Source organism: Ovis aries, chromosome 22, assembly GCF_016772045.2.
Source record: "Ovis aries strain OAR_USU_Benz2616 breed Rambouillet chromosome 22, ARS-UI_Ramb_v3.0, whole genome shotgun sequence".
Lineage (NCBI taxonomy): Eukaryota > Metazoa > Chordata > Mammalia > Artiodactyla > Bovidae > Ovis > Ovis aries.
This window is the reverse complement of record NC_056075.1, coordinates 22,101,226-22,111,723: the sequence shown is the minus strand read 5'-3', so window position 1 is coordinate 22,111,723 and position 10,498 is coordinate 22,101,226. Positions and strand designations below refer to the sequence as shown.

Here is a 10,498-nt window from a genome sequence, read left to right as displayed (position 1 = left end):
TGGGCATTGGCCTGGTCCCACCCCGCGAACCCCGCGCCCTCCGTCTGCTCTCATTGGCTGCTCTGGTAAGTGGGTTATGCCTGTCCATCCCCCGTGACCCGTCGGGTCCGGAGTTGACCCTATTCTGTACCAAATCTGGGGAGTGGGGAGGAATCCTCAGGACAGGATCCGGACAGTCCAGCGCTCCCCTAGCCCCACCCCGGGAGTCCCTGGCGCGCGGCAGCTGCGGTTCGCTTCGGGTGCCTCACACCTGCCAGCGTCTTCTCCACCCCCAGCTGTGAGGCCAAGACTCCTCAGTCCCGGAAGGCGCCCCACACCTGCTGCAGTCGTGCGTCTCCCCGCAGCTGCGGGCCTGCGCGTCCCGCTGCCGAGAGGTCCAAGACCAGAGCAGGTGCAGGGCGTTCCCCACCCCGGTTCCCTAAACTCCACCAGCCACCCCCACCCTCCCCGTTTTCCTCTGCGGGCCTGTGATGGGGGTAGAGAAAGATATACAGGTTCCCCCTCGCCCTTACCACCAATCCCCACTCCTTTTGGAAGCCCAAGTCCTTCCTAAAGATGGAGCCCGTTCCTAGTCTGGCATCTCGTTTTCGTAAAGCTTTTTGCAGGTGGGATGCAGCAGGAGCACATACTGCACAGTTAATCTTCAAAGCAGCCCCCTGAGGAATGATACCCTTTGAAAGTGAAAGTGTTAGTCGCTGAGTGCTGTCTGACTCTTTGGACCCCATGGATTGTAGCCCATCAGGCTCTTCTGACCATGGAATTCTCCGGGCAAGAAGTGGATAGCCATTCCCTTCTCCTGGGGATCTTCCGGACCCGAGGATCAAACTCCCATCTCCCACATTGCAGGCAGATTCTTTACCATCTGAGCCACCAGGGAAGCCCATGATGTCATTTGTTCCCCCTTCAAAAGTTCCCTGGATATTTCCACTCTTCTTATTTTCCCCAGTATTCTGGAAGACTGGTGATTATGCATGCTAAGTCACTTCAGTAGTGTCTGACTCTTTGTGGCCCTATGGACTGTAGCCCACCAGGCTCCTTTGTCCATGTGTAGAGCTAGGCTAAGCCAAGTTTAGTTGGGTTTTGTGAGACTCCTGGGAACTTGGCTACTGTCCCCAAACTGTTGTCAGTAGAGACCCCACCTTCATAGAGGGGTTGGGGAGCCCCAAGTCTGGGTTGCACATGACAACTGCCCTGATCAACCCTCCAACAGAAAGGCTAGGATCCAGCCATACCTCAATGGACCCCAGGGGCATCTTGAAGGCATTTCCCAAGCGGAAGAAAATTCACACCAATCCATCATCAAAAACTCTTGCAAAGATTCCCAAGAGAGAAGACAGAGAAGAAGCAGGAGGTGAGTGGATCCACCCTGAGGACCCTCATGTGCTTGAGCCTCAGGCTTCTTACATCTTTCATGCCCAGAATCAGATATTACAGCTGACTCTGCCCACCCAGAGCCTGCAGGTTTGTTTGTACCTCCCTTGTCCTAAACTTGGTCCCCAGTCTTTGACAGGTGACTTGCTGTTTCATCTTCTACCACACGCCGAGGCCTCTATAACTCAGAAAATACTCCCTGGTCCCTAAGGAAATGACCGATAGGATTCTTTCCTCTAGGAAGCTGCCTGCTGGTGAGGGGAGGGGATCCTTCTCAGGTCCCCAGAGTTATGCTATTTTGAGCCAAAGTGACAAATAGATGGCAAAAACTTACATGGTAGGCTGGGTTGGGAGAGGGGAATCTATTAGACTGTGAGGCCTGTAGTAGCAAAGCATGTGCCTTGTGCCTGATACATAATAAGTGTCTATTAATATGTGTTGAAAGAATAAATGATCAAATGAAGTGATTTATAGGCTCCCTGCAATTTGCCAGACACAGTTCTAGGTTACATCAGGGAACAGGACGTATCAGAATCTTTGCCTGTTACATCAGGCGATAGCCCATGAGGAAATTAACTGTATACTGTGGTGGAATCCCCAGAAGGCAGGGTGGAAAATGACTGGGGGAAGGGGACTGTGAAGGGTTCATTCGGATCATGTCTGAGAGTATGACAGCAGGCGTCTGGATGCCCCCTCCACAGAGTGGCTGAGCTCCTTGCGGGTGCACGTTGTGCCCACCGGCATTGGGAGAGCCCGGGCAGAACTCTTTGAGAAGCAGATTGTCCAGCATGGTGGCCAGATATGCCCTGCTCAGGCCCCAGGGGTCACTCACATTGTGGTGGATGAAGGCATGGACTGTGAGCGAGCCCTCCGCCTCCTTAGACTGCCCCAGCTGCCCCCAGGTGCTCAGCTGGTGAAGTCTGCCTGGCTGAGCTTGTGCCTGCAGGAGAGAAGGCTGGTGGACACAGCAGGATTCGGCATCTTCACCCCCAAGAGGTGGGCTGGTCCTAGTCTTTCCTCAAATGTTTTCTTGAGCTATTAAACTCTCATTGTCTTAATTAGACACATTTAAAAAAAGATTTCAGAGTCGAGAAGGATTGGAAACAGATATGGGGTGAGACTTTGGTGTCTTAACCTGCCATCACCATCCTGCAGGTACCTGGATCAAGCACAGCTCAGCAAGGCAGACCAAGTCTCTTTTACGCCTCCTAGAGCTGGTGAGGCTCAGCCCAGGACAGCCCTGTCTCCTTCCCGACCTCTCACCAGACATGTGTCTCCTTCCTGGAGGACAGATGCGGTTGCAAGCATCCAAGCCCAGGTCAGGAGCCTCCCAGCCCCCATGGCTCCCTTCTCCTGGGAACTAGATCACAGAAACAGGGAGAGCCTGGTGTTCAGAAAGTTCCAGGCCCCTGAGAGAGGAGGGCTGTCTTTATTGAGAAGTCTTTTAATTCTTCCCAACATTCATCACTCCTGTATTTGCCTATCTACCACATTTCACTGGGGATCCTAGGTCTGGGCACTAGAGGAAGCCAGGTGGAACACGGTCCCACACTTAAGGAGATCCAGGTCTGTTGCAGAAAACCCAGCATCATACTTGGGTCTGACTAGGAAACTCAGCCCCCACCTCAAAGGAGCCCTCTTCATGGGCAGCATGAACTTACTGTCTCTTCTTCCCTATCTCAAGACCAGCTCTGATGGTGAAACCAGTGATGGGGAAGAGCCCCAGGTTAGTGCTGCTGATCTGGAAGCCCTGATCAGCGGCCGCTACCCCACCCCCTTTGAGGGAGATGATGAGCCTAGTCCAGCCCCCGAGGGCCTGGATAAGTGGGTCTGTGCACAACCTTCAAGCCAGAAGGCGATCAACTACAACCCCCATATCACAGAGAAGCTGGAAGTACTGGCCAAAGCCTACAGCGTTCAGGGAGACAAGTGGAGGGCCCTGGGCTATGCCAAGGCCATCAATGCCCTGAAGAGCTTCCACAAGCCTGTCAGCTCCTACCAGGTACCTGGGGGCTAGGGGAGGACATGTGGGGGCCTGGGTGGGGGTCTTCTGTAGTGGGGGTCAGGTGGAGGCCTTAACATTTTCTGATGGCTGGGACTTTCACAAAAGAAAAAAACAGGGAGATTAATGAAAGCAGCTTGGCAAAAATCTTGATAATTATAAAAGCTGGGTGTTGGGTCTGTGGGGTCCAGTATACTCTTTTACTTTCGAGTTTTTCTATAATAAAAAAGTTGCTTAAAAGTTTAGTCTCTGAAGATCAACAGGCCAGAGTTTGAATTCTGGTTCCCATTATCCACTAACTGCCTGACTTTAAGCCAGTTATTCAAATCCTCTGAGCATCAGTCTCCTCATGAGTAAAAAGGGACTAAGAATAGTAACAAATACAGTGTTCCCATGAGGACTCAAAGAGATGACCCATGTAGTGCAGGACCCGATACAGGGTAAAGCCTCATACTGGCCCCCCTGCTGTGGTAATGCTGCCCAGTATCATCACTGCTACCCTTCCTCTGCTGCCTGTGCTGAGCTCCATCCCTTAGGGAACCAGCAGACAAGTTACCCAGCCCACTCCAGTCAGACTTCTCATCTTCGGCTGTGCCCAGGCTTTACACAGCTATCAGTTGCCCACCAACCAGAGTGGATTTTACTCATCCGCTAAAGGAGTCAGTTTCCCCACTGCTGACTCTACTCCTCCCATCTTTTCACCTTTCCTTCCTTCTCACCTTTCCTTCCTGCCTCTGCCTCCTCTTCCTCTAGGAGGCTTTTGGCATCCCTGGGATTGGAAAGCGGATGGCTGAGAAGATTGTCGAGATCCTGGAGAGTGGGCATCTGCGGAAGCTGGACCACATCAGCGAAAGCGTGCCTGTCTTAGAGCTCTTCTCCAACATCTGGGGAGCTGGAACCAAGACTGCCCAGATGTGGTACCATCAGGTCACACCCTGTCCTAGCCCCCACTTCAGTTTTACTGTATCTTAGAGCTCCTGTCCCACAGTTCTCTCGCCCTATGCTTTGATGAAAATGAACCCAGACTAGAGAGGGATCACTTCTCAAAGGGACCAGGGCTCGTGGAGATCCCTCTCTTGCCTCTCAGAACTACCCTGTTTGGTATCCTTGAGGGTTAGTCTGTGGTGTAGGCAGAGACAAGAAGTATATTTCTTTGTCCCTCAGAAAAACAAGGGCCTTCCTGAGCAGACCAGACCTAGGGGCTGAGAATCCAGAACAGTGGTTCCCAAACCCAGCCATGCCCAGAATCACCCCCAGATTGATGAGATGATGAATGAGTGTTTTAGGATTGGGGCAGGGCTGGATTGAGGTGTGTCTTTCATGCCCCGTGCCTTTCCCAAGTCCCACTGATTACAGACCCTGGGCTTGCTCCTGCCTCATGCTTTCCTTGGAGTCTAGGGATGATGAAAACCTTTTGTGTCTGCTTATTCACTGTCTCTTCATTGGTTCTGGATCCTCATAGCCTTCCCATCTGGCTTCTTTATTTCAGGGTTTCCGGTGCTTAGAAGACATCCGAAACCACGCCTGTCTGACTACCCAGCAGGCCATTGGCCTGAAGCATTATGATGACTTCCTAGACCGCATGCCCAGGGAGGAGGCTGCAGAGATTGAGCAGACAGTAAGCAGGTGTCCCAGGGCAGTGAGGAGAGCCACTGCTATAGGGTCAGGGCCTGGCTCAAAGCCAGGAACTCCTGATCCCTCAGTGGGGGAGCCCAACAGGCAGAGGAAGCTGTGGGCCACTGGAGACTGGAACTAGTGGGCAAAGAGCAAGTTGGCTTAGGTAGGGAGGGGCTGCACACTAGCTCTCTGGGGTAGGGGTCTCGGTATCAGGCAGAGTTAGCCCTGGCTTAGGTGCCAGATGGTGTTAGGACTCGGTTAATGTCAGGGCTTGATCAGAGCTGGATTACGGTCAGAACTACTTGAAGATATTGGGATTTGAACTGGGCTAGGGTAGGATGGATCAGGGCAGAGGTTCTTAACATTTTTTGACTCACAAACTTCTTTTGAGAACCTAATGAAAATCATGGACTCTTTTCTGTCCACAATCTGTAAAAATGCACAAAGTTGTATACCTCTTTTCGGAAGTACATACCTTCTGCAGCCCTCCGAAGGCTGGTTCAAGGTTTGGGTTAGAATTGGTGTAAAAGCACAATGCCAGTAGGATTAGGTTTGGGGTTAGAGGAAAGCTAGATCCAGAGTCAAGTTAAGGTTAGACCAGAATTAGAAGTAGAGTTTTCTTAGTGTTGGATGCTTTTAGTTAAAATTTATGATTGTCCTAGAAATAAGGTTTGGCCAAGATTAGGGTTTGGTTTAGAGTTGGGTTAGGGGTTAAATTCACGTAAAACCTAGATTAGAGGGAGACTAGAGTACATTTAGCATGAGATGTATCATTTGTTCAGCTGGCGTTAAGGTTAGGGGCTGGTTTGCTCACTATGGCCTAAGATTCTAATGTGGCAGGACTCCCTGGAGACTGGCCCAGCTTAGCTGAAATCACCCTCCAGCTCTTCTCCCAGTCACGTGACTATGAGGCTGGTGTGAGATGGACAGGCAAGCGCCTTTGTCCACCCATCACTGGGCCTTAGTGCCAGTGATGACCTGTCACTCAGCCACGGTATCTAGGCACAGAGAATGCCCCAGAGAGCCTCCAGCCCCAACCCACTGGAACAGAAGTGGCTCCCCACTGGAACAGAAGTGGCTCCCCACCGGAACAGAAGGGCCCACTCTCTCCATTTAAGGTCTCCAGCTTTAGGAGGTTTTGATGGGATTATTCATCCTAGGCCTCCTCCCACTCTCTCAAGAAGGGGGTTGAGGGGATTAGCAAAGCCTGCCTGTCAGGAGAATTGAGGTATCCAGGGTCCCAGAAATCTCAGTGTCCTGCAGTGGAGACTGGGAAGCTATCCGCATACAAAAGGCCTCAGTGTTTCTGGTGTGGAGACTAATGGGCTTAACCTCCCTCAGTCCCCCCCACTCAGTGTACCATGATCCCTCTGCCTCAGCTCCCTCCACACCGAGCCCCATTCCTCCAAGTAAGGATGTGGCCGTTGGCTCAGCTTTCCCTCCCTCTTTGCTCTCTCCTTTCCTTCCCTACACATGCAATTATATTTCTGGGTTCTATCTCCCCAGAGGCCTGGACCAGGGGCACCCTGCCAACCACCTGTCAGGCTTCAAGCCCCAACTCACACACTATGCATTTAGCTCTGAATCCAAAGATACCTGGGGCTGCTGAGACCTGGCTGAGGGCTCCTTGGCACCTGGCCCTCTGTACTCAGTGGAGCTTCACACACCTGGGTGTATGGGTTGGGGCAGACCCCAGAGAAGGTATGTCTGTCTGCTCTTGAAGAGCTCTAGAGGGAAAGAGCCACAGCTTCCCTCAGAATCTGAGCACGACCTTCTCTCTCCCCGGGCTGCACCCAGTGGTGTGAGCGTGTTTTCCTCTCTTCTGTCCCGGCAAGGCTAGAGAACTGCTCCCCAGGGTGGATGGAGCTCCTCTTCTGTTCCTTGAGGCTCTCTCCCTCAGGCTGGACCTTGCATCCAGGGATTAGCTTGGAACCCAAGGCGTGTGTGGGCTCCTCCAACAGGGAAGGCCCACAGCCCTCACCCTCCTCACTGTCCTCTCCCAGGTCCGGGAAGCAGCTCAGGCCCTCAACCCCGGGCTGCTGTGCGTGGCATGTGGTTCATACCGTCGGGGAAAGGCAACCTGTGGTGACATGGACGTGCTGCTCACCCACCCGGATGGCCGCTCTCACCAGGGCGTTTTCAGCCGCCTCTTGGACAGCCTCCGGCAGCAAGGTATAAGCCCCACCCCCAGGTGAGCAGGTGGGCAGGGGCAGGGTAGCCCCCAGGCGGGAGAGCCTCAAAGTTCCCATCTCTAGGCTGGAAGCAGGGGAGGCTGCTCCACCAGAACCCACCTTTCCCCTGGGGCCAGAGCCACTGCAGGGAAGAGATGAATCAGCTCCTCACACCTCCCAGAGGTGCTGTAGGTCAAGGGTTCATCGGATCTTTCCATGCCCCCAGTGTAGCCGGGGCGGCGGGGGGACATGGGGAGGAATTACTATGCATATTCTATAGAAAAGGACACAGGCCTGAAGAAAGCCTGCAAATAAATGGACAGGCTGGGGACAGAGGACCCAGGGATAATCAGGAGAGGCCTGGGAGGTCAGACGGCCCTGGGCTGGGCAGCCCAGCCCCTGGCTCCCTGCTCTGCCAGCGCCCTCCTGTGTTGGGCCAGGGTTCCTGACGGATGACCTGGTGAGCCATGAGGAGAACGGCCAGCAGCAGAAGTACCTGGGTGTGTGCCAGCTCCCGGGGCCAGGGCGGCGACACCGACGACTAGACATCATCGTCGTTCCCTACAGCGAGCTCGCTTGCGCCCTGCTCTACTTCACCGGCTCTGCCCACTTCAACCGCTCCATGCGGGCTCTGGCCAAGACCAAGGGCATGAGCTTGTCAGAGCATGCCCTCAGCACAGCTGTGGTCCGCAGTGCCCAAGGCCTCAAGGTGGGCTCTGGCCAAGTGCTGCCCACCCCCACTGAGAAGGATGTCTTCAGGTTCTTAGGCCTGCCCTACCGAGAACCTGCCGAGCGGGACTGGTGACTTGGCTGCCCATCTTGGCCGTTCAGCCAGCCTCAGCAGGCTGAACCTCACTGCGCCAACCACTGGCTCCTCTGGGCTTGGGAAGGGCCAGCCTGGCTCCCAGGACGGCCTGGCCCTCTCTGCAGCAGGGTCAGGTGTTATCCTGTCTGCCTCACCATTGCCCCTGAAGTTGTGCACATGGCCCCCTGCCCCATTTTAGGCAGGAACTGGTACCTGGCTTGGTGCCAGCTTCCTGCTTTGGAGGCCCAGGCATCCCCACTTCTCTACCCCAAGGAGGGTCTAGCTACTGGGGGTGGGATGGGGGCTGTAGGGGAGAGACACAATACTGTGGCCCAGCATCACCCAAGACCCTTCAGAGCAAACGAGCCACTCCAGAGGTGCTTCCTCCACCCACCTCCCATGCAGTGCAGCTGGCAGTGTGGGGAGGGGGCACCCCAGGATCGACGAGGACAGCATTTGAAGGCCCAGAGGCCCAATAAAGTGCACTTGAGATTCAGCCTGCCTGTGTGTCTGTGAGCTGCTGCAGCCTCTGCCTGCCTTTCTCCCAGGTAGGGACAGAGATCGGAGGTGAATGGGAACCCAGGCAAGTTAACAGTTCTCCAGGCCAGGCCTGAGTCAGCTCCTAAACAACTCAGAAAGGAGTAGAGGTGGACATTAAGAGGGAGGATTCATGGAGCTGGGAATTAGGACTGCCTGTCTACCCATCAGCTTGTCCTGTGGGCCCTGTCCTAGAATAGGAAATACCTAAGGATATGAACAAATGTAACAAGGCTCAGTGAAAGTGAAAAGTTTTAAATATAACAAGGCTCATTAGGAACAACTAAATGGTGACCTGTGTGCCATTGACAAAGCTGAGACATTGACAGGGCTGAGACAGTCAGGGAAGGCTGTGCTGCCCGGAGGAGGCAAGGGGCAACTTGGCAGGAAATAGCTTATTTGAAAAGGGTAACCCGTTCTCTTGGGACAACTAAGGAACCTGCTTTAGAGAGGATGCTGAGCGCCGGATGGGAGTCAGAAGGCCAGGCTGGTAGAGGACTGAAAGTCGAGCTGAGGGGCTTAATTTGAGAAGCTCGGAGAGGCCAGCCAGGGGTATCAGGGTGGTTTTGGAGGCGAGAGCTTACAGGACAGAAAAGATTTGGTGAGGGGAGTGGTCGGGTGGGAAGGTTTGGCATACCAAGTGTTTTCTTGCTCAGAGGCAAGAAAAGGTGGCTGCGAGGAGCCTGGGCCAGAGTTGGGATCCACCAGAGTGTGCTGGCTGTGTGGCAGGGAAGGGGCGGGCCCTGAGTCCTGCATCTGTCTAATTGCAAACTCCTAGATGCTGAAGCTGAAACTCCAGTACTTTGGCCACCTCAAGCAAAGAGTTGACTCATTGGAAAAGACTGATGCTGGGAGGGATTGGGGGCAGGAGGAGAAGGGGATGACAGAGGATGAGATGGCTGGATGGCATCACTGACTTGATGGACGTGAGTCAGTGAATGGGAGTTGGTGATGGACAGGGAGGCCTGGCGTGCTGCGATTCATGGGGTTGCAAAGACTCGGACACGACTGAGCAACTGAACTGAACTGAACTGAGAGCTGGCCTTTCTTGGCCTCATCTCAGTCGGGATTCCAGCAAGCTTAGAATGGGTCCAACTTTCGCTCAGAGCCCTGAAGTCCCAGCTGCAGGGCCTTGCCTGTATGGGTCATGTCAGGGAAGGAATCAAAGGCCATGGAGGCTGGGGGGCCCCTTTCACAGCTCAGCACCAACCAGAGAAGCCACATCAGAGGACTAGAAGCCTTCGTAAGGGCAACCTCCCCAGTGGCTCAGTGGTAAAGAATCCTGCCAATGCAGGAGATGGAAGTTCGATCCCTGGTTCAGGAATATTCCCTGGAGGAGGAAATGACAACCCACTCCAGTATTCTTGCCTATAAGATCCCATGGAGGAGCCTAGCGGACTGCAGTCCCTGGGGTCTCAGAGCACACACACACACACACACACACACACACAGCACAAGCATTCGTGGCAGGTGAGCCTCTCGGAGCTTCTCCTACAGGGAGGTGTAGCTGCCTGGAATGGACAAGAAGAGCTGGGTCTCTGGGCCCCCCCAGGTGTCAGGGTTGCTTTTGGCCCGTTAGGTGCTCTGCTAGTCTACTCTAGACTGGGGCCTCCGTGCCTGCCACTATCCTAGCAAGGGGTGCAGCGGGCAGAAGCCCAAAGCCTGGGGTGTCTGCATCCAAATGTGGATGCTGCTACTTCTCACTTGAGTGGCCCAGCCTGCTCAGCAGCCTCTCCAGCCCCAGAGGAGCAGGGCCTCCAGGACAAGAAGAAGGAACCAGTGGGTCCCAGGAGAACTTGGCCAGCTAACCCCTCCCTATACACAGGAAGTCTTCAGAACCATAGGGAGGGATGGTGCTGGTTTCTGGGTGTGGAAGCAGGGACCTGGCCCCTCATCCTGCCATCTCTTAGAGGAAGGAAGGGGAGGTTCTCCCCCACCCCTAACCCTGAGAGTCAGAATCCTGGAGACACCTTCAAACCATGCAGATTCCTGGTA

The 10,498-nt window shown here is 54.2% G+C and overlaps 1 protein-coding gene across 8 annotated transcripts; it reads left to right on the top strand.

Annotated features, from left to right (window-relative positions):
* The first annotated feature begins 1 nt into the window (after position 1).
* Positions 2-8,462, top strand: POLL (DNA polymerase lambda). Of its 8 annotated transcripts, none has more exons than XM_042238724.2 (10): positions 2-65; positions 276-391; positions 1,211-1,351; positions 2,073-2,367; positions 2,527-2,689; positions 3,056-3,373; positions 4,127-4,300; positions 4,863-4,991; positions 6,994-7,162; positions 7,602-8,462. In XM_042238724.2, exons 3-10 carry the CDS (start codon positions 1,237-1,239, stop codon positions 7,964-7,966), a joined length of 1,728 nt encoding a protein of 575 aa, XP_042094658.2. In that variant the 5' UTR covers positions 2-65; positions 276-391; positions 1,211-1,236; the 3' UTR covers positions 7,967-8,462. The 8 variants fall into 8 exon arrangements, with proteins under 8 accessions (XP_042094658.2, XP_042094657.2, XP_060261126.1 ...); XM_042238723.2 differs by having other exon boundaries at positions 7,581-8,462; XM_060405143.1 differs by having other exon boundaries at positions 6,994-7,181.
* The last annotated feature ends 2,036 nt before the right edge of the window (positions 8,463-10,498 follow it).

Excerpts from the sequence above, each read along its gene's own strand:
- POLL (XM_060405142.1), top strand. The coding sequence starts at position 1,180 with ATGACAACTGCCCTGATCAACCCTCCAACAGAAAGGCTAGGATCCAGC. Across the intron at positions 1,352-2,072 it reads AGACAGAGAAGAAGCAGGAG|AGTGGCTGAGCTCCTTGCGG; the intron begins GTGAGTGGATCC and ends CCCCCTCCACAG. Across the intron at positions 3,374-4,126 it reads AGCCTGTCAGCTCCTACCAG|GAGGCTTTTGGCATCCCTGG; the intron begins GTACCTGGGGGC and ends CTCTTCCTCTAG.